Below are 22483 nucleotides of genomic sequence, written 5' to 3' on the forward strand. Positions count from 1 at the left end.
TATACATGAGATTACATAGGTCCCTACTGCGCAGTACGGCGGAGGAAACAAGTTGGTGACCGGACTACTTTCATGTAATTATTTCCTGGAATCAAATATATATATATTTTTTTTTTCTTTCTTAAATATAACTACCACACGGGACAGTTGTGTGAAAATACGTATTATTTTCTTACTCGTCTTTGTAAAAAATAAATAATAATATATTAAAAATAGTTTGTGTTCGTCGTGTAGACTGATGACGTCAAGGGTTCACTGGCTGTTTTGGCGCGAACGTCAAAGTTCAGTCTTTTATTTTGTATTTTTCTGACTTCAAAACACCAACTAACGTACTATTTCGGTAACTATCAACCCAAATGAAATGGGCTCCAAGATCATCGCCGATGTTGTACAGTTTTCGAAAATGCTTCGGTGAGTTATCGATTTTCAAATGTGTGACTGACTACCTGTTTGTTATTCTGTACTTCGTTAGCGTTAGCTAGCGAGCTGAGTTAGCTAATCATTGCATAGTGTCCACTGTAAAGTTTGGTGGAGGAGGAATAAGGGTCTAGGCCCCCTTTTAGTTCCAATGAAGGGTGAAATCGTAAAGCAAAAACCAACAATTCCATTATAGACTATTTTGTGCTTCCAACTTTGTGGCAACAGTGTATAAGAGGAATACAAATCAAATATATTTATATAGCCAGAGGATGGACGAGAGAGAGGCAAGCGGAGATACATGAATTGCGCAAGAAGGGAACAGTGAAGACAGAGATGTAGGTGTAAATTGAAAGTGTATTCGGGCTCAGCTGTTACTCCGCCATCAGTATGCTAGCCTACATATAAGGCCAAGCCGACAGTGAATTTATGTGCTTTGCAAACCAGAGACAAAGTCATGTTTTTTTTTTTTTTGTCTGATGCACGTTTTCTGCCAATGAATTGTGGTTGAACATAGCCAAATGTCAGTTTAATTACATGCGCAATAAAGTATAATGTCTAGGCATATTTAATTAAATCCTGGCAGTTGGCATAGGCAACCGATCGCAAAGCAGATAATCTCTACTGAGCTCATTTTTGGAAATGGCAAATTCACATTCTCATCCATAAACGCATATCACGTTCAAGTGTGGTGTCCAGCAGCTCATACCGGCAGGACGGGGTGTGCTTTTCATTAGGAGGGATATCTAACACGGATCGCTAAAATAATGATTATGCTCACATTTCCTCAATGTTAAATATTAGGCGTATGGGTTTGGCAGCGAAGCTCGACATGATGTTAAATTATCTTCACCACTAGAATAAACACCACCAGGCTTCCAGTAGAGACTCGATAATTATATAATTTTTTTTACAGAATTACGAAAAATCTTCCTCTGGAGTAAACCACATACTGGGGTATTAATTGCATAACTAACGTCTGCTAATACTATGGCTGTCTCTCTCCCTTCAGACGGTACAGAGTCAATGTGGAGGCTATATACAGGGTATTACGGTACAGAGTCAATGTGGAGACTATATACAGGGGGTACCGGTACAGAGTCAATGTGGAGGCTATATACAGGGGGTACCAGTACAGAGTCAATGTGGAGGCTATATACAGGGTGTTATGGTACAGAGTCTGTGTGGAGACTATATACAGGGGGTACCAGTACAGAGTAAATGTGGAGGCTATATACAGGGTGTTATGGTACAGAGTCAGTGTTGAGGCTATATACAGGGGGCACCGGTACAGAGTCAATGTGGAGACTATATACAGGTGATACCAGTACAGAGTCAATGTGGAGGCTATATACAGGGGGTACCGGTACAGAGTCAATGTGGAGGCTATATACAGGGGGCACCGGTACAGAGTCAGTGTTGAGGCTATATACAGGGGCACTGGTACAGAGTCAATGTGGAGGCTATATACAGGGGGGCACCGGTACAGGGTCAGTGTTGAGGCTATATACAGGGGGCACCGGTACAGAGTCAATGTGGAGGCTATATACAGGGGGTACCGGTACAGAGTCAATGTGGAGGCTATATACAGGGGGTACCGGTACAGAGTCAATGTGGAGGCTATATACACGGTATTACGGTACAGAGTCAATATGGAGACTATATACAGGGGGCACCGGTACAGAGTCAATGTGGAGACTATATACAGGTGATACCAGTACAGAGTCATTGTGGAGGCTATATACAGGGGGTACTGGTACAGAGTCAATGTGGAGGCTATATACAGGGGGGCACCGGTACAGAGTCAGTGTTGAGGCTATATACAGGGGGCACCGGTACAGAGTCAGTGTTGAGGCTATATACAGGGGGCACCGGTACAGAGTCAATGTGGAGGCTATATACAGGGGGTACCGGTACAGAGTCAATGTGGAGGCTATATACAGGGGGCACCGGTACAGAGTCAATGTGGAGGCTATATACAGGGGGCACCGGTACAAAGTCAATGTGGAGGCTATATACAGGGGGTACCGGTACAGAGTCAATGTGGAGACTATATACAGGGGGTACAGAGTCCATGTGGAGGCTATATACAGGGGCTACCGGTACAGAGTCAGTATGGAGGCTATGAAAACCCAAATCTCACATTTTAGAAGCTAAAATCACATTAGTGGATATCCTTGCCTCATCGCGCACCAGCGCCTCCTGTGGCGGGCCGGGCGCAGTGCGTGCTCACCAAGGTAGCCAGGTGCACAGTGTTTCCTCCGACACATTGGTGCGGCTGGCTTCCGGGTTGGATGCGCGCTGTGTTAAGAAGCAGTGCGGCTTGATTGGGTTGTGTACCCAGATACTGGTTCAGCCAATCAGCAATGTTAATTTATTTTATGCATTTATGATTTTAGGTCTCTTCAAGATGACTGCAAAGACTCCTGTATATATGAGGGAGACGTCCAGATACTGAGAGTGAATGGAGGGAAACATCTCCACAACATCTACACTGGTGACAGACCAGTCTTCATCTGTGAGAAAACGGTAAGTTCTGCTCCATTGAAGAGATTTACAATCAATCCACTCAATTTAGTATTGAGTATCTTTGCATTATTCATTTGGTATTATTGTACTGTATTTCCATTAGACAATCAATTCACCCAATCGTTCGAATATTGATCCGTTATTTTACTGTGTCGTCGTGTGACAAGGCCCCACAGATCGACCATGAAGATGACAAAATGGATGAGACGCACTCTGACGATGAGACGCACTCTGACGATGAGACAAATCATGAAGTCAAGATAGAGTTGGGGCCACAGCCTCTCACCATCATGAAAGCAAGGTCTCCTCCTCCATCTTGTTGTTCTTCTTCTCCATCTTCTCCTCCTCCATCTTGTTGTTGTTCTCCTCCTCCATCTTGTTGTTCTCCTACTCCATCTTGTTGTTCTCCATCTTGTTGTTGTTCTCCTCCTCCATCTTCTCCTCCTCCATCTTGTTGTTGTTGTCCTCCATTTTCTCCTCCTCCATCTTGTTGTTGTTCTCCTCCTCCATCTTGTTGTTCTCCTCCATCTTGTTGTTGTTCTTCTCCTCCATCTTGTTGTTGTTCTCGTTCTCCTCCTCCATCTTGTTGTTGTTCTCCTCCTCCATCTTGTTGTTGTTCTCCTCCATCTCCTCCTCCATCTTGTTGTTCTTCTCCTCCATCTTGTTGTTCTTCTAGTGTTAGTTGTGTTTTTACATTTTACAATTGTATTAATATGGCATATGAAACCATGGTAATAGCACCCTGTCTGTTTGTCGCTATATCTGTTCAGATGTTGAGCTGTGTTCTCTGCTTACAGGCAGCTGTTGTCTTGGTACACAATGTCTCAGAACAGCATTGTATCTCCAGCGGTGTCCCCAGCCGACCTGCTCCCTCCAGCGGTCTCCCCAGCCCCCCTGCTCCCTCTCTGGGTACGTTGTGACATGGCCGACCCTGCTGGTACCACCTGGCTAGGAGCGGAGACCGCCTGCACCGGCAACAAAGTCTCTGGGGTCAAGCTATACGCCGTCACGTGTGCAGGTAAGGGCCAGAGTGTAGAGACGTGTATTCATTTAAGAGCTCGTGTCATAAACATTGAAATTCATGGTTTCAATAGATGATGCATCTTTCATGTTGTTTATCGTACATGTTCAGGTTCAACTGTGGACAAGGGCGCATTCATCACCTTAGATGAGCTGAAACAGGAACACAAGAGAAGACATCATCCGTCCATGGTAAAGCCTAGCTCCTAGTCCCTCCTGTTTCTCTGATATTTCCCTGGCTGAGACTCAGTGTTGAGCTAGGTATACTGCTGACTGGCTGAGACTCAGTGTTGAGCTAGGTATACTGCCGACTGGCTGAGACTCAGTGTTGAGCTAGGTATACTGCCCACTGGCTGAGACTCAGTGTTGAGCTAGGTATACTGCCGACTGGCTGAGACTCAGTGTTGAGCTAGGTATACTGCTGACTGGCTGAGACTCAGTGTTGAGCTAGGTATACTGCAGACTGGCTGAGACTCAGTGTTGAGCTAGGTATACTGCCGACTGGCTGAGACTCAGTGTTGAGCTAGGTATACTGCTGACTGGCTGAGACTCAGTGTTGAGCTAGGTATACTGCCCACTGGCTGAGACTCAGTGCCCGAGCTAGGTATACTGCAGACTGGCTGAGACTCAGTGTTGAGCTAGGTATACTGCAGACTGGCTGAGACTCAGTGTTGAGCTAGGTATACTGCTGACTGGCTGAGACTCAGTGTTGAGCTAGGTATACTGCCCACTGGCTGAGACTCAGTGTTGAGCTAGGTATACTGCAGACTGGCTGAGACTCAGTGTTGAGCTAGGTATACTGCAGACTGGCTGAGACTCGGTGTTGAGCTAGGTATACTGCAGACTGGCTGAGACTCAGTGTTGAGCTAGGTATACTGCTGACTGGCTGAGACTCAGTGTTGAGCTAGGTATACTGCTGACTGGCTGAGACTCAGTGTTGAGCTAGGTATACTGCTGACTGGCTGAGACTCAGTGTTGAGCTAGGTATACTGCTGACTGGCGGAGACTCAGTGTTGAGCTAGGTACTGCCCACTGGCTGAGACTCAGTGTTGAGCTAGGTATACTGCAGACTGGCTGAGACTCAGTGTTGAGCTAGGTATACTGCCCACTGGCTGAGACTCAGTGTTGAGCTAGGTATACTGCTGACTGGCTGAGACTCAGTGTTGAGCTAGGTATACTGCTGACTGGCTGAGACTCAGTGTTGAGCTAGGTATACTGCCCACTGGCTAAGACTCAGTGTTGAGCTAGGTATACTGCTGACTGGCTGAGACTCAGTGTTGAGCTAGGTATACTGCAGACTGGCTGAGACTCAGTGTTGAGCTAGGTATACTGCTGACTGGTGGAGACTCAGTGTTGAGCTAGGTACTGCCCACTGGCTGAGACTCAGTGTTGAGCTAGGTATACTGCAGACTGGCTGAGACTCAGTGTTGAGCTAGGTATACTGCCCACTGGCTGAGACTCAGTGTTGAGCTAGGTATACTGCTGACTGGCTGAGACTCAGTGTTGAGCTAGGTATACTGCTGACTGGCTGAGACTCAGTGTTGAGCTAGGTATACTGCCCACTGGCTAAGACTCAGTGTTGAGCTAGGTATACTGCTGACTGGCTGAGACTCAGTGTTGAGCTAGGTATACTGCTGACTGGCTGAGACTCAGTGTTGAGCTAGGTATACTGCCCACTGGCTGAGACTCAGTGTTGAGCTAGGTATACTGCTGACTGGCTGAGACTCAGTGTTGAGCTAGGTATACTGCTGACTGGCTGAGACTCAGTGTTGAGCTAGGTATACTGCAGACTGGCTGAGACTCAGTGTTGAGCTAGGTATACTGCTGCGTTTACTGCTTTTCTGATGTTGTCCTCCATTCATATATGTATTTAATTATGTGAAACAGACCTACTCAACACTCAGACTGTCTATGTGGTCTGTATCACTTCCTTGATTCCCTGTCCTTCTCCCTCCCAGATGGTTGCAAGAGGCACAGCCCAGTACAGCCTGTTTGGGTCTACTGTGGTGGAGAACACGACTATCGAATCTCAGAGCAGTGTCACAGTGGACTTCAGATGGAGCCACGTGGAGACGATCCTGGAGACTCCACCTCTCTCCTCCATGGCCACTCTGGTGAGTTACACTTGGGCTTGCAACCCAAATCGACCCCAGGCCCCTACACCCTGGGCATTTGTGTAGATCTGCCGGGTTGGATAGGTGTAAAGGTGGCAGCATATTGCGTAGTACCAAGGGGTTGGAACCAATATTAATTAATTATTTTCCACTGTTTCGACTGGAGGAATAAAGTTCTGAACCGGTTGACATTTGAAATAATTAAAAAAAGTAACTGTTGAAATTGGGACGAGAGAGGGTGGATGAGGAGGCTTGGGCTTGAAGCGCTTCTTATGACAATCAGGATCTGAGTTAGTCCCACAGATGAGCGGCTTCTATGAAGGAATGTCTTTGAACTTCAGACAGTTGGCTTAACGTTGGACCAGAGGTAGCTAGCTAAGCTTGTGTGTGCAGAGCGGCACCAGAATTAAAATGTAAAAAAAAAACGTTTTTGTAGTTTAATAAATCCAACGTGAAACGTGATCACTATAGTGTCCTTAACTAGCATTGGAAAAATGTATCCAGTCTACTCAAATGAAGAAATCTGAATCACGCTTGTAACATCAGTAGGCTACCCTCCCCCCTCCGAACCGTAGGCTACTGTAGCCCCTCCCCCCTCCGAACCGTAGGCTACTGTAGCCCCTCCCCCCTCCGAACCGTAGGCTACTGTTGCCCCTCCCCCCTCCGAACCGTAGGCTACTGTTGCCCCTCCCCCCTCCGAACCGTAGGCTACTGTAGCCCCTCCCCCCTCCGAACCGTAGGCTACTGTAGCCCCTCCCCCCTCCGAACCGTAGGCTACTGTAGCCCCTCCCCCCTCCGAACCGTAGGCTACTGTAGCCCCTCCCCCCTCCGAACCGTCCGCTACTGTAGCCCCTCCCCCCTCCGAACCGTAGGCTACTGTAGCCCCTCCCCCCTCCGAACCGTAGGCTACTGTAGCCCCTCCCCCCTCCGAACCGTAGGCTACTGTTGCCCCTCCCCCCTCCGAACCGTAGGCTACTGTTGCCCCTCCCCCCTCCAAACCGTAGGCTACTGTAGCCCCTCCCCCCTCCGAACCGTAGGCTACTGTAGCCCCTCCCCCCTCCGAACCGTAGGCTACTGTAGCCCCTCCCCCCTCCGAACCGTAGGCTACTGTAGCCCCTCCCCCCTCCGAACCGTAGGCTACTGTAGCCCCTCCCCCCTCCGAACCGTAGGCTACTGTAGCCCCTCCCCCCCTCCGAACCGTAGGCTACTGTAGCCCCTCCCCCCTCCGAACCGTAGGCTACTGTAGCCCCTCCCCCCTCCGAACCGTCGGCTACTGTAGCCCCTCCCCCCTCCGAACCGTAGGCTACTGTAGCCCCTCCCCCCTCCGAACCGTAGGCTACTGTAGCCCCTCCCCCCTCCGAACCGTAGGCTACTGTTGCCCCTCCCCCCTCCGAACCGTAGGCTACTGTTGCCCCTCCCCCCTCCGAACCGTAGGCTACTGTAGCCCCTCCCCCCTCCGAACCGTAGGCTACTGTAGCCCCTCCCCCCTCCGAACCGTAGGCTACTGTAGCCCCTCCCCCCTCCGAACCGTAGGCTACTGTAGCCCCTCCCCCCTCCGAACCGTAGGCTACTGTAGCCCCTCCCCCCTCCGAACCGTAGGCTACTGTAGCCCCTCCCCCCTCCGAACCGTAGGCTACTGTAGCCCCTCCCCCCTCCGAACCGTCGGCTACTGTAGCCCCTCCCCCCTCCGAACTGTAGGCTACTGTAGCCCCTCCCCCCTCCGAACCGTAGGCTACTGTAGCCCCTCCCCCCTCCGAACCGTAGGCTACTGTAGCCCCTCCCCCCTCCGAACCGTCGGCTACTGTAGCCCCTCCCCCCTCCGAACTGTAGGCTACTGTAGCCCCTCCGAACCGTTGGCTACTGTAGCCCCTCCCCCCTCCGAACCGTCGGCTACTGTAGCCCCTCCCCCCCCTCTGGCTACTGGCCACAGTGTGTCCATTAAAAATCAGCCGTTTCCAGCTCCAATAGTAATTTACAACATTAACAATGTCTACCCTGTATTTCTGATCAATTTGATGTTATTTTAATGGACAAAAAAAAAAGTGCTTTTCATTCAAGAACAAGGACCTTTCTAAGTGACCCCAAACTGTTGAATGGTAGGGTAGGTCTGGAGTCCAGCTGTTTTCTTCATTTCCTCTTGGTTCTCCATGTATGTTTGTATCATCTTCCATGTTTTTTATTAGATTTTTTACTCTGAGGACTTTGTGTTTTTGTGAGATTGGAAAAAAATGAATGTTTTTAACCGGTTCTATGCTTTAAAAATAACTGTTCTCATCCTGAACAGTATTGATCACTTTCATTCTGATTCTGTTCCTCAATTATAATTTTTCTTTCTTCCTTGAACCCGGTTCCAACCCCTGCTTACAACTCTCCAACCCTCTCAGATCTAGACTAGTACCCAGGATGGAGGGACTGTTTCTCTCGGCTCTAGACTAGTACCCAGGATGGAGGGACTGTTTCTCTCGGATCTAGACTAGTACCCAGGATGTAGGGACTGTTTCTCTCGGATCTAGACTAGTACCCAGGATGGAGGGACTGTTTCTCTCGGATCTAGACTAGTACCCAGGATGGAGGGACTGTTTCTCTCGGATCTAGACTAGTACCCAGGATGTAGGGACTGTTTCTCTCGGATCTAGACTAGTACCCAGGATGTAGGGACTGTTTCTCTCAGATCTAGACTAGTACCCAGGATGGAGGGACTGTTTCTCTCGGATCTAGACTAGTACCCAGGATGGAGGGACTGTTTCTCTCGGATCTAGACTAGTACCCAGGATGGAGGGACTGTTTCTCTCGGATCTAGACTAGTACCCAGGATGGAGGGACTGTTTCTCTCGGATCTAGACTAGTACCCAGGATGGAGGGACTGTTTCTCTCGGATCTAGACTAGTACCCAGGATGGAGGGACTGTTTCTCTCGGATCTAGACTAGTACCCAGGATTGAGGGACTGTTTCTCTCAGATCTAGACTAGTATCCAGGATGGAGGGACTGCTTGGTAACTCCTCTCCCCCCTGCAGAATATCAAGGTGTCCAGTGGCGACATGAGAAGTCCCATGTATCTGTTGTACAAGGAGCTGGAGTTTCTACAGGTTTGTGCCAAAAATAATACTTTGAAATGCCTTTTTTTTTAGGCATCCCACTATTAGCCTGTTTTAAACCTACATTTCAATGATGTGGGTTGGGGTCAATTCCCATTTTAAATTCCAGCCAATTCAGGAAGTAAACTTGATAATCCAATTCAAATGCTCTTCAATGCTTTTCAATGAGGAAATTCAATTAGCAATTACTTTCTGAATTTTAAATGGAATTGACCCCAACCCTGGTGAGCAACACCGTTCAGCCTGGGCTATCACACTATAGACCTAATGTAATGTTTTAAAGCCTGTTGCTGGTTGTGGTTGTCAGATCCTGGCTGATGGTCTGAGGACCGGAGAGACGGAGTGGATGGAACCTGTGGAGACCAGGTCTGCTGTGCAGATGACAAGGGAATACCTGGATGGTAGGAGGGTGACATTTCAGACATTTTGCCATTTAAGCATCTCCAACATTTTAAGCAAACATATTTATTAGAAAAACAACTCTTCACAACTATATGAAATGAGTTGCTTTGTAACCACTCTGAAATAAACATGTTTAAAAATATATATATATTATAATCTTTATTGTCTTTCGCTCACTACTTCTTCTCCTTTTCAGAACTTCAGAACACTGTAAAGACTCTGCAGGATCAGTCTACCAAAGAGGTATGACTGGTATCACTCTCTATCTCTCCCATCCATTCATCTCTCCCACCTACCCATCTCTCCATGTACCCCATCTCTCCATGTACCCCATCTCTCCATGTACCCCATCTCTCCATGTACCCCATCTCTCCATGTACCCCATCTCTCCATGTACCCCATCTCTCCATGTACCCCATCTCTCCATCTACTCCATCTCTCCATCTCTCCCATCCATTCATCTCTCCATCTACTCCATCTCTCCATCTCTCCCACCTACCCATCTCTCCATCTACTCCATCTCTCCATCTCTCCCACCTACCCATCTCTCCCACCTACCCATCTCTCCATCTACTCCATCTCTCCATCTCTCCCACCTACCCATCTCTCCATCTACTCCATCTCTCCATCTCTCCCACCTACCCATCTCTCCATCTACTCCATCTCTCCATCTCTCCCACCTACCCATCTCTCCATCTACCCCATCTCTCCATCTCTCCATCTACCCCATCTCTCCATCTACCCCATCTCTCCACCTACCCCATCTCTCCACCTACCCCATCTACCCCATCTACCCCATCTACTCCATCTACCCCATCTACCCCATCTCTCCATCTACCCCATCTCTCCATCCATTCATCTCTCCATCTACCCCATCTCTCCATCTACCCCATCTCTCCATCTACCCCATCTCTCCGCCTACCCCATCTCTCCATCCATTCATCTTTCCATCTACCCCATCTTTCCATCTACCCCATCTTTCCATTTACCCCATCTTCTCCGCCTACCCCATCTACTCCGCCTACCCCATCTCTCCGCCTACCCCATCTCTCCGCCTACCCCATCTCTCCGCCTACCCCATCTCTCCGCCTACCCCATCTCTCCGCCTACCCCATCTCTCCATCTACCCCGCCTACCCCATCTCTCCGCCTACCCCATCTGTCCATCTACCCCATCTGTCCATCTACCCCATCTGTCCATCCATTCATCTCTCCACCTACCCCATCTGTCCATCTACCCCATCTGTCCATCTACCCCATCTGTCCATCTACCCCATCTGTCCATCTACCCCATCTGTCCATCTACCCCATCTCTCCATCCATTCATCTTTCCGCCTACCCCATCTTTCCGCCTACCCCATCTCTCCGCCTACCCCATCTCTCCGCCTACCCCATCTCTCCGCCTACCCCATCTCTCCGCCTACCCCATCTCTCCGCCTACCCCATCTCTCCGCCTACCCCATCTCTCCGCCTACCCCATCTCTCCGCCTACCCCATCTCTCCATCTCTCCATCTATTCCATCTCTCCATCTATCCCATCTCTCCGCCTACCCCATCTCTCCGCCTACCCCATCTCTCCGCCTACCCCATCTCTCCGCCTACCCCATCTCTCCGCCTACCCCATCTGTCCATCTACCCCATCTCTCCATCTACCCCATCTCTCCATCCATTCATCTCTCCACCTACCCCATCTCTCCATCCATTCATCTCTCCACCTACCCCATCTCTCCACCTACCCCATCTCTCCACCTACCCCATCTCTCCATCTACCCCATCTACCCCATCTCTCCATCTACCCCATCTCTCCATCTACCCCATCTACCCCATCTCTCCATCTACCCCATCTCTCCATCTACCCCATCTCTCCATCTACCCCATCTCTCCATCTACCCCATCTCTCCATCTACCCCATCTCTCCATCTACCCCATCTCTCCATCTACCCCATCTCGCCATCTACCCCATCTCTCCCATCTCTCCATCTACCCCATCTCTCCATCTTCTCCATCTACCCCATCTCTCCATCTTCTCCATCTACCCCATCTCTCCATCTACCCCTTCTCTCCATCTACCCCTTCTCTCCCATCTACCCCTTCTCTCCCACATACCCCATCTCTCCATCTACCCCATCTCTCCATCTACCCCATCTCTCCATCTACCCCATCTACCCCATCTTCTCCATCTACCCCATCTTCTCCATCTCTCCATCTACCCCATCTCTCCCATCTCTCCATCTACCCCATCTCTCCCATCTCTCCATCTACCCCATCTCTCCATCTACCCCATCTCTCCATCTTCTCCATCTACCCCTTCTCTCCATCTACCCCTTCTCTCCATCTACCCCTTCTCTCCACCTACCCCATCTCTCCATCTACCCCATCTCTCCATCTACCCCATCTCTCCATCCATTCATCTCCATCTACCCCATCTCTCCATCTCTCTGTGCAGTAATAGTGTTTTAACATGATTTTTTAAATGATCCTCTCTGTACCCCACACATACAATTATCTGTAAGGTCCCTTAGTCAAGAAGTGAATTTCAGGCAAAGATTCAACCACAAAGACCAGGGAGGTTTTCCAACGCCTATTGGTAGTATCCCTTTTGAGCATGGTGTACACATCAATACACCCAGTCACTACAAAGATACAGGCGTCCTTCCTAACTCAGTTGCCGGAGAGGAAGGAAACCTGTCAGGGAATTCATCATGAGGACAATGGTGACTTTAAAACAGTTATAGAGTTTAATGGCTGTGATAGGAGAAAACTGAGGATGGATCAACATAATTGTAGTTACTCTACAATACTAACCTAAATGACAGAGTGAAAGAAGGAAGGAAGCCTGTACAGCATTTTTTAAAATATTCCAAAACCTGCATCCTGTTTGCTATAAGACACTAAAGTTATACTGCAAAAAAATGTGGCAAAGCAATTCACAATTTGTCCTGAATACAAAGTGTTGTGTTTGGGACAAATCCAATACAACGCCACTCTCCAAGCATAGTGGTGGCTGCATCATGTTAGGTCAGTGGAGGCTCCTGAGAGGAGGAAGGGGAAGACCATCCTCCTCGGTGAATAAAATAATCAATAGTGAAACATTTCTTTAAATGCTAAATGTATAAATACATTCCCATGTCACCAAATAATTGATTAAAACACTATTTTGCAATGAAGGTCTACAATAGCCTCAACAGCACTCTGTGGGGTAGCACCATGGTGTAGCCGGAGGACAGCTAGCTTCCGTCCTCCTCTGGTTACATTGACTTCAATACAAAACCTTGAAGGCTCATGGGTTTTTACCCCCTTCCACACAGTAATTATGACAGGTTGAAGGACGTCCTCCGGAAGCTATCAGAGCTTTTGCTGCATGAACTGAGTTGTCAGTTCATGGATAAAATGGGGTGAGTAGTTCACTCAAAGACTGAGAGACAATAGTTGGAACAATTTTAATATCTTCAAAAATGAAGGAGAAGCGAAAGCAAGGCAGAGAGCTAGCTATATTTCTTGGGACTTTTTCACTTACTTAGCTAGCGAACGCAGCTAGCAAGTTTAGCTTATTCAAACACTCGGCTCAAACTGAGAAGGATGCTATGTTAGCTAGCTAGCTGGCTAAGGCTGTCCAATGCTGGAACTCTTCTATGTCGAGGTAACTACTGCATGATTGTAACGGGTTTACTAACACGTTAATTCTAGTAGCTATGTTAACTATGACGTTAGCTAATATGGTGACAACTATGTAGGCTGTGTGTAGTGGTTATGGTATGAAGGTTTTGGCTTGGATAGGTTTTTTGTCGCCTGGTCACAGACAGCTGTTGTGTTGTGCTCTGAAGTCCACAAACTAAGTGAAAATTGTGAGAGGAGCGGTGTCGACGCGAGAAGGAATTACAGGAATTACATACAAACACCATGATCATTTGCATCTTGGCTACTATGAAAATGAACTGTGTTTGTTTGTGATCCGGGGTGTATTCATTCTGCCGACTCTTGTTGAAAAACACTTCCTAAATGGAAGCAAACGTAACGAAACGCGGATAAACGCACCTGAATGTGTCCAATAGAAACTCTCATTTGCAACTGTTGGACTAATGATCACACCCTAGATCGGCTACATGCAGGCCAGAGTGTACAAAAATAAAATCAAAAAAATTAAATCCAATTTTATTTGTCACATACACGTGGTTAGCAGATGTTAATGCGAGTGTAGCGAAATGCTTGTGCTTCTAGTTCCGACAATGCAGTAATAACCAACAAGTAATCTAACTAACAATTCCAAAACAACTGTCTTATACACAGTGTAAGGGGATAAAGAATATGTACATAAGGATATATGAATGAGTGATGGTACAGAGCAGCATAGGCAAGATGCAGTAGATGGTATCGAGTACAGTATGTACATATGAGATGAGTATGTAAACAAAGTGGCATAGTTAAAGTGGCTAGTGATACATGTATTACATAAGGATGCAGTAGATGATATAGAGTACAGTATATACGTATACATATGAGATGAATAATGTAGGGTATGTAAACATTATATTAGGTAGCGTTGTTTAAAGTGGCTAGTGATATATTTACATAATTTCCCATCAATTCCCATTATTAAAGTGGCTGGAGTTGAGTCAGTGTCAGTGTGTTGGCAGCAGCCACTCAGTGTTAGTGGTGGCTGTTTAACAGTCTGATGGCCTTGAGATAGAAGCTGTTTTTCAGTCTCTCGGTCCCAGCTTTGATGCACCTGTACTGACCTCGCCTTCTGGATGATAGCGGGGTGAACAGGCAGTGGCTCGGGTGGTTGTTGTCCTTGATGATCTTTATGGCCTTCCTGTAACATCGGGTGGTGTAGGTGTCCTGGAGGGCAGGTAGTTTGCCCCCGGTGATGCGTTGTGCAGACCTCACTACCCTCTGGAGAGCCTTGCGGTTGTGGGCGGAGCAGTTGCCGTACCAGGCGGTGATACAGCCCGCCAGGATGCTCTCGATTGTGCATCTGTAGAAGTTTGTGAGTGCTTTTGGTGACAAGCCAAATTTCTTCAGCCTCCTGAGGTTGAAGAGGCGCTGCTGCGCCTTCTTCACAATGCTGTTTGTGTGAGTGGACCAATTCAGTTTGTCTGTGATGTGTATGCCGAGGAACTTAAAACTTACTACCCTCTCCACTACTGTTCCATCGATGTGGATAGGGGGGTGTTCCCTCTGCTGTTTCCTGAAGTCCACAATCATCTCCTTAGTTTTGTTGACGTTGAGTGTGAGGTTATTTTCCTGACACCACACTCCGAGGGCCCTCACCTCCTCCCTGTAGGCCGTCTCGTCGTTGTTGGTAATCAAGCCTACCACTGTTGTGTCGTCCGCAAACTTGATGATTGAGTTGGAGGTGTGCGTGGCCACGCAGTCGTGGGTGAACAGGGAGTACAGGAGAGGGCTCAGAACGCACCCTTGTGGGGCCCCAGTGTTGAGGATCAGCGGGGTGGAGATGTTGTTGCCTACCCTCACCACCTGGGGGCGGCCCGTCAGGAAGTCCAGTACACCAGTTGCACAGGGCGGGGTCGAGACCCAGGGTCTCGAGCTTGATGACGAGCTTGGAGGGTACTATGGTGTTGAATGCCGAGCTGTAGTCGATGAACAGCATTCTCACATAGGTATTCCTCTTGTCCAGATGGGTTAGGGCAGTGTGCAGTGTGGTTGAGATTGCATCGTCTGTGGACCTATTTGGGCGGTAAGCAAATTGGAGTGGGTCTAGGGTGTCGGGTAGGGTGGAGGTGATATGGTCCTTGACTAGTCTCTCAAAGCACTTCATGATGACGGAAGTGAGTGCTACGGGGCGGTAGTCGTAGCTTTCTTAGCTTTCTTGGGAACAGGAACAATGGTGGCCCTCTTACAAGGAGGTATTGAATGTGTCTCCCGTCTGTCACCTTGATTACTCAAAATCCTCTCAACCTGTGTGCACCTACTAGGTTGATGGGTACAGGGAACATTCTAGTATTATGTCGTAGCCTAAACCTATCGATGATAACAATGAGCTGGGTGAATGGAATATGAATGACAGTCATCCAATATGCTGTAATAGAAATAAGGTTTGTGCTCATTAAAATATATATTTATATATCGTCCCCCTTAAACGGTACCGACCGCCACTGTGTTATGGGTCGTACTCGTTAAGGACGGGGGAGTTTTTCAGGATAAAAAATAAACACCGCTCAGCATCCTGGAGGAAAACCTGGTTCAGTCTGCTTTGCACCAGAGACTGGAAGATGAATTCACCTTTCAGCAGGACAATAACCTGAAAACACAAGGCCAAATATACACTGGGAGATGAATTCACCTTTCAGCAGGACAATAACCTGAAAACACAAGGCCAAATATACACTGGGAGATGAATTCACCTTTCAGCAGGACAATAACCTGAAAACACAAGGCCAAATATACACTGGGAGATGAATTCACCTTTCAGCAGGACAATAACCCGGAAAACACAAGGCCAAATATACACACTGGATTTGCTTACCAAGAAGACAGGGCATGTTCCTGAGTTATTGTTTTTACTTAAATCTGCTTGAAAATATATGACCTGAGAATGGTTGAATACTTCTATAATCAAGATATTAGTATATATATTTTTTTTAAATATATTTTTCATGGATTTTCTAAAAATGTTATAATTTGTCTTCCACTTTGACATTAGAGTACCTTATGTAGATCGCTGACGGAAAATTACAATTCAATCCAATTTAATCCAACTTTACAACACAACAACGTGTCAAAGGGGTGTGAATATTGTATCATTTAAAACTGAACAATTGAAATTACATGTCATCATAATGCTTTATCTGATTGGTCGTGGTCCCCCCCCCCCCCCCAGGCAGTGAAGGTGAAGACTGAGATGGGAACATCAGAGACCGAGACAGAGATATTCAACTCTCTGATGGAGAGAGGAGATCTGGACTTCATAGAACAGCTCTGGGTTCGCATGAGGAACAGTGAGTGGAGTTTTTAGTACATTTTTAGTTATAGTAGAGAACAGCCTTTTTTTTTTGGTTTCACTTTGGAAACATTTTCACTTTTTCACATGTATGAACAATAAAAAGCTATTCAGTTCCTTATTTACATTTTGTAAATGGAAATAAATTCAACTTCCTATATCAACTTGGATGTGGAACATTTGAGCTGTTTTTTTTATTTATTTCATCACTACTTTTCCATCACAGGTGTGACTTCCTATCAAGATGTCGGAGACTGTCTGAAAATGGTCATCAAAGCTTTGCAGTATGGTGACATTAAACCATGGGTAAGTATAGTGTGTGTGTGTCCTCAGATCATATCAAGACATCAGAGACTGATCTGAATCTGATCATCAAAGCTCTCGACCTGCTCCACAACAGCCCTGTCGATGTGAATGGGGGCGTGATGGGGGCGGGGCTCGGCCCTGCGTTTCCTGTAGTCCACGATCAGCTCCTTTGTCTTGCTGAAGTTGATGGATTGATGGTTGTTGTCCTGGCACCACACTGCCAGGTCTCTGACCTCCCTATAGGATGTGTCATCGTCTTATTGTCTCCGAACTTAATGATGGTGTTGAGTCGTGCCCGGCCACACAGTCGTTGGTGAACAAGGAGGAGGGGACTAGGCCCCTGACCAATGACTGTACAGGAGGGGACTAGGCCCCTGACCAATGACTGTACAGGAGAGGACTAGGCCCCTGACCAATGACTGTACAGGAGAGGACTAGGCCCCTGACCAATGACTGTACAGGAGAGGACTAGGCCCCTGACCAATGACTGTACAGGAGAGGACTAGGCCCCTGACCAATGACTGTACAGGAGAGGACTAGGCCCCTGACCAATGACTGTACAGGAGAGGACTAGGCCCCTGACCAATGACTGTACAGGAGAGGACTAGGCCCCTGACCAATGACTGTACAGGAGAGGACTAGGCCCCTGACCAATGACTGTACAGGAGAGGACTAGGCATGCACCCCCGAGGGGCCTTTGTGTTGAGGGTCAGCATGGTGGATGTGTTGTTGCCTACCCTCTCCACCTGGGTGTGGCCCGTCAGGAGGTCCTGAGCTTAGTGATGAGCTTGAAGGGTAATATGGTGTTGAACGCTGAGCTGTAATCAATTAACAACTTTTTAACACAGGAGTTCCTCCTGTCCAGGTGGGAGAGGGCAGTGTGGACAACAATAGAGATTGCGTCATCTGTGGATCTGTTGGGGCGGTATGCGAATTGGAGTGGGTCCAGTGTGTCTGGGATGATGGTGTTGATGTGAGCTACGACCAGCCCTTTCAAAAGCACGTCATGGCTACAGATGTGATTGGTACAGGGAGATAATCATGTAGACACGTCACCTTGGCGTTATTAGGCACAGGGACTATGGTGGTCTGCTTGAAACTATTACAGATTGTGTCAGGGAGAAGTTGAAAATATCAGTGAGGACACTTGCCATCTGGTCAGCGCATGATGGTAATCCGTCTGGCCTTGTGAATGTTAACCTTTTTATAGGTCTTACTTACTCACATCGGCTACAGGGAGCGTGATCACACAGTCGTCCTGAACATCTGGTGCTCTCATGCATGGTTCAGTAAATTTAGCTCGTCTGGTTGACTCGCGGCTGGGTTTCCCTTTGTAATCCGTGATAGTTTGCCACATCCGAAGAGCGTCAGAGCTGGTGTAGTCCTGTGTTGAAACTTTCCTGTTTGATGGTTAGTCTGACGGGTTTCTTGTTAGTCTGGATTAGTGTCCCGCTTCTTGAAAGCGGCAGCTCTAGCCTTTAGCTCAGTGCGGATGTTCCCTGTAACCCATGGCTTCTGGTTGGGTTATTTACGTACGGTCACCGTGGGGACGACGTCGTCAATATTTATTATTGATCAAGCCAGTGACTGATGTGGTAAACTCCTCAATACCATCGGATGAATCCCAGAACATATTCCAGTCTGTGCTAGCAAAACAGTCCTGTAGCTTAGCATCCGCTTCATCGGACAACTTCCGCAGTGTGTGCGTCACTGCTACTTCCTGTTTGAGTTTTTGCTTGTAAGTAGGAATCCGGAGGATAACGTCATGGTCATATTTGCCAAATAGAGGGCGGGAGAGTTTTATATGCAATTCTGTGTTTGGAGTTAAGGTGATCTAGAGGTTTTTTTTTGCCTCTAAATCCACGGAAATGATGTCAAACGGATTTCGGTTTCCCTGCGTTAAAGTCCCCGGCCACTAGGCGAGCCGCCTCGGGACGAGCGTTTTCCTGTTTGCTCGTTGAGTGTGGAATTAGTGCCCCAGCATCGGTTTGTTGTGGTAAATAGACAGCTACGGGAACAAATATTGATCAACTCTCTCTCTTTCTCTCTAACTGCTGTGTGTCTCTCCTGATTGTTGTAGATTCACAGAGACAGCAGTAGCTCCCTCAGTAAGCTGATCCTTCAGTCTTACCACCATCAGATGGATCATGTCTCTTTAACAGGCCTGACACCTGTTCACATGCTGCTGGAGATGGGCCTAGACAAGATGAGGAAGGACTACATCAACTACCTCATAGGTAACACACACACACACACACACACACTGCTCTGTGATCCAAAGGTCTGTCGGTTCGAATCCCGAATACCTAATAGGATGTGGTTGTTCAGTTAAAAGTGAAACCGTGTACTATTCTCCGTGACACCACAGAAAATGATACCGGTGCTCACCGACAGGACCTAATACGTTATTGGGATCCGTGGTTCCAGACAAAATACCGTCTAGTTCTTATCTTAGAGCATTTTAAGTTGATTTAACAGTTCGTGTTTTCTTCTCCTCAGGTCAAGATCTGACCACGCTAAACCACCTGGTGAGTCCGAGGTTTATACTACTTTATTCAGAAAATCATCTCTAACATTTAAAAAAAATTAAATAAATTTAAAGCGAGAATCCTTATTGAAACAAAATGGACCCTGCCTTTTTTTGGTGAAAAGCTTGAGGGGATGGGCCTGGAGAAATGTAACCACTCAGATTCATGGACAGAGCTATGGAAGCAAGGACTGACCATCCATGATATCAACATTATAGTTATAACCATGTTATGAGGCTATACAGGACTGACCAGCCATGATATCAACATTATAGTTATAACCATGTTATGAGACTATACAGGACTGACCATCCATGATATCAACATTATAGTTATAACCATGTTATGAGACTATACAGGACTGACCAGCCATGATATCAACATTATAGTTATAACCATGTTATGAGGCTATACAGGACTGACCATCCATGATATCAACATTATAGTTATAACCATGTTATGAGGCTATACAGGACTGACCATCCATGATATCAACATTATAGTTATAACCATGTTATGAGACTATACAGGACTGACCATCCACAATATCAACATTATAGTTATAACCATGTTATGAGACTATACAGGACTGACCATCCATGATATCATCATTATAGTTACAACCATGTTATGAGACTATACAGGACTGACCATCCATGATATCAACATTATAGTTATAACCATGTTATGAGGCTATACAGGACTGACCATCCATGATATCAACATGATAGTTATAACCATGTTATGAGGCTATACAGGACTGACCATCCACAATATCAACATTATAGTTTTAACCATGTTATGAGGCTATACAGGACTGACCATCCATGATATCAACATTATAGTTTGAACCATGTTATGAGACTATACAGGACTGACCATCCATGATATCAACATTATAGTTATAACCATGTTATGAGGCTATACAGGACTGACCATCCATGATATCAACATTATAGTTATAACCATGTTATGAGGCTATACAGGACTGACCATCCATGATATCAACATTATAGTTATAACCATGTTATGAGACTATACAGGACTGACCATGATATCAACATTATAGTTATAACCATGTTATGAGGCTATACAGGACTGACCATCCATGATATCAACATTATAGTTATAACCATGTTATGAGACTATACAGGACTGACCATCCGTGATATCAACATTATAGTTATAACCATGTTATGAGGCTATACAGGACCATTCATGATATCAACATTATAGTTATAACCATGTTATGAGACTATACAGGACTGACCATCCGTGATATCAACATTATAGTTATAACCATGTTATGAGGCTATACAGGACCATTCATGATATCAACATTATAGTTATAACCATGTTATGAGGCTATACAGGACTGACCATCCATGATATCAACATTATAGTTATAACCATGTTATGAGACTATACAGGACTGACCATTCATGATATCAACATTATAGTTATAACCATGTTATGAGACTATACAGGACTGACCATCCATGATATCAACATTATAGTTATAACCATGTTATGAGGCTATACAGGACCATCCATGATATCAACATTATAGTTATAACCATGTTATGAGGCTATACAGGACTGACCATCCATGATATCAACATTATAGTTATAATCATGTTATGAGGCTATACAGGACTGACCATCCATGATATCAACATTATAGTTATAACCATGTTATGAGACTATACAGGACTGACCAGCCATGATATCAACATTATAGTTACAACCATGTTATGAGACTATACAGGACTGACCATCCATGATATCATCATTATAGTTACAACCATGTTATGAGACTATACAGGACTGACCATCCATGATATCAACATTATAGTTATAACCATGTTATGAGGCTATACAGGACTGACCATCCATGATATCAACATTATAGTTATAACCATGTTATGAGACTATACAGGACTGACCATCCATGATATCAACATTATAGTTTGAACCATGTTATGAGACTATACAGGACTGACCATCCATGATATCAACATTATAGTTATAACCATGTTATGAGGCTATACAGGACTGACCATCCATGATATCAACATTATAGTTATAACCATGTTATGAGGCTATACAGGACTGACCATCCATGATATCAACATTATAGTTATAACCATGTTATGAGACTATACAGGACTGACCATGATATCAACATTATAGTTATAACCATGTTATGAGGCTATACAGGACTGACCATCCATGATATCAACATTATAGTTATAACCATGTTATGAGACTATACAGGACTGACCATCCGTGATATCAACATTATAGTTATAATCATGTTATGAGGCTATACAGGACCATTCATGATATCAACATTATAGTTATAACCATGTTATGAGGCTATACAGGACCATTCATGATATCAACATTATAGTTATAACCATGTTATGAGACTATACAGGACTGACCATCCGTGATATCAACATTATAGTTATAACCATGTTATGAGGCTATACAGGACCATTCATGATATCAACATTATAGTTATAACCATGTTATGAGGCTATACAGGACTGACCATCCATGATATCAACATTATAGTTATAACCATGTTATGAGACTATACAGGACTGACCATTCATGATATCAACATTATAGTTATAACCATGTTATGAGACTATACAGGACTGACCATCCATGATATCAACATTATAGTTATAACCATGTTATGAGGCTATACAGGACCATCCATGATATCAACATTATAGTTATAACCATGTTATGAGGCTATACAGGACTGACCATCCATGATATCAACATTATAGTTATAATCATGTTATGAGGCTATACAGGACTGACCATCCATGATATCAACATTATAGTTATAACCATGTTATGAGGCTATACAGGACTGACCATCCATGATATCAACATTATAGTTATAACCATGTTATGAGGCTATACAGGACTGACCATCCGTGATATCAACATTATAGTTATAACCATGTTATGAGGCTATACAGGACTGACCATGATATCAACATTATAGTTATAACCATGTTATGAGACTATACAGGACTGACCATCCATGATATCAACATTATAGTTATAACCATGTTATGAGACTATACA

General features: G+C 45.8%; 1 protein-coding gene across 2 annotated transcripts in view; it reads left to right on the top strand.

Annotated features, from left to right (window-relative positions):
* The first annotated feature begins 30 nt into the window (after positions 1 to 30).
* Positions 31 to 22483, top strand: part of zwilch (zwilch kinetochore protein) — a 41766-nt gene continuing 19313 nt past the window's right edge. The window contains exons 1-13 of one of the 2 annotated variants that reach the window (XM_036968821.2): positions 31 to 411; positions 2817 to 2946; positions 3114 to 3247; positions 3744 to 3964; positions 4079 to 4158; positions 5925 to 6080; positions 9096 to 9167; positions 9484 to 9577; positions 9775 to 9821; positions 16419 to 16536; positions 16765 to 16844; positions 18925 to 19081; positions 19344 to 19372. In XM_036968821.2, the coding sequence (XP_036824716.2) occupies positions 362 to 411; positions 2817 to 2946; positions 3114 to 3247; positions 3744 to 3964; positions 4079 to 4158; positions 5925 to 6080; positions 9096 to 9167; positions 9484 to 9577; positions 9775 to 9821; positions 16419 to 16536; positions 16765 to 16844; positions 18925 to 19081; positions 19344 to 19372 (1368 nt within the window). In that variant the 5' untranslated portion in view covers positions 31 to 361. The remainder of the gene's footprint in view (positions 412 to 2816; positions 2947 to 3113; positions 3248 to 3743; positions 3965 to 4078; positions 4159 to 5924; positions 6081 to 9095; positions 9168 to 9483; positions 9578 to 9774; positions 9822 to 16418; positions 16537 to 16764; positions 16845 to 18924; positions 19082 to 19343; positions 19373 to 22483) is intronic. The other variant, XM_036968824.2, reaches the window with a different exon arrangement.

This window comes from Oncorhynchus mykiss, chromosome 4 (assembly GCF_057628025.1).
Source record: "Oncorhynchus mykiss isolate SJ-2025 chromosome 4, ASM5762802v1, whole genome shotgun sequence".
Lineage (NCBI taxonomy): Eukaryota > Metazoa > Chordata > Actinopteri > Salmoniformes > Salmonidae > Oncorhynchus > Oncorhynchus mykiss.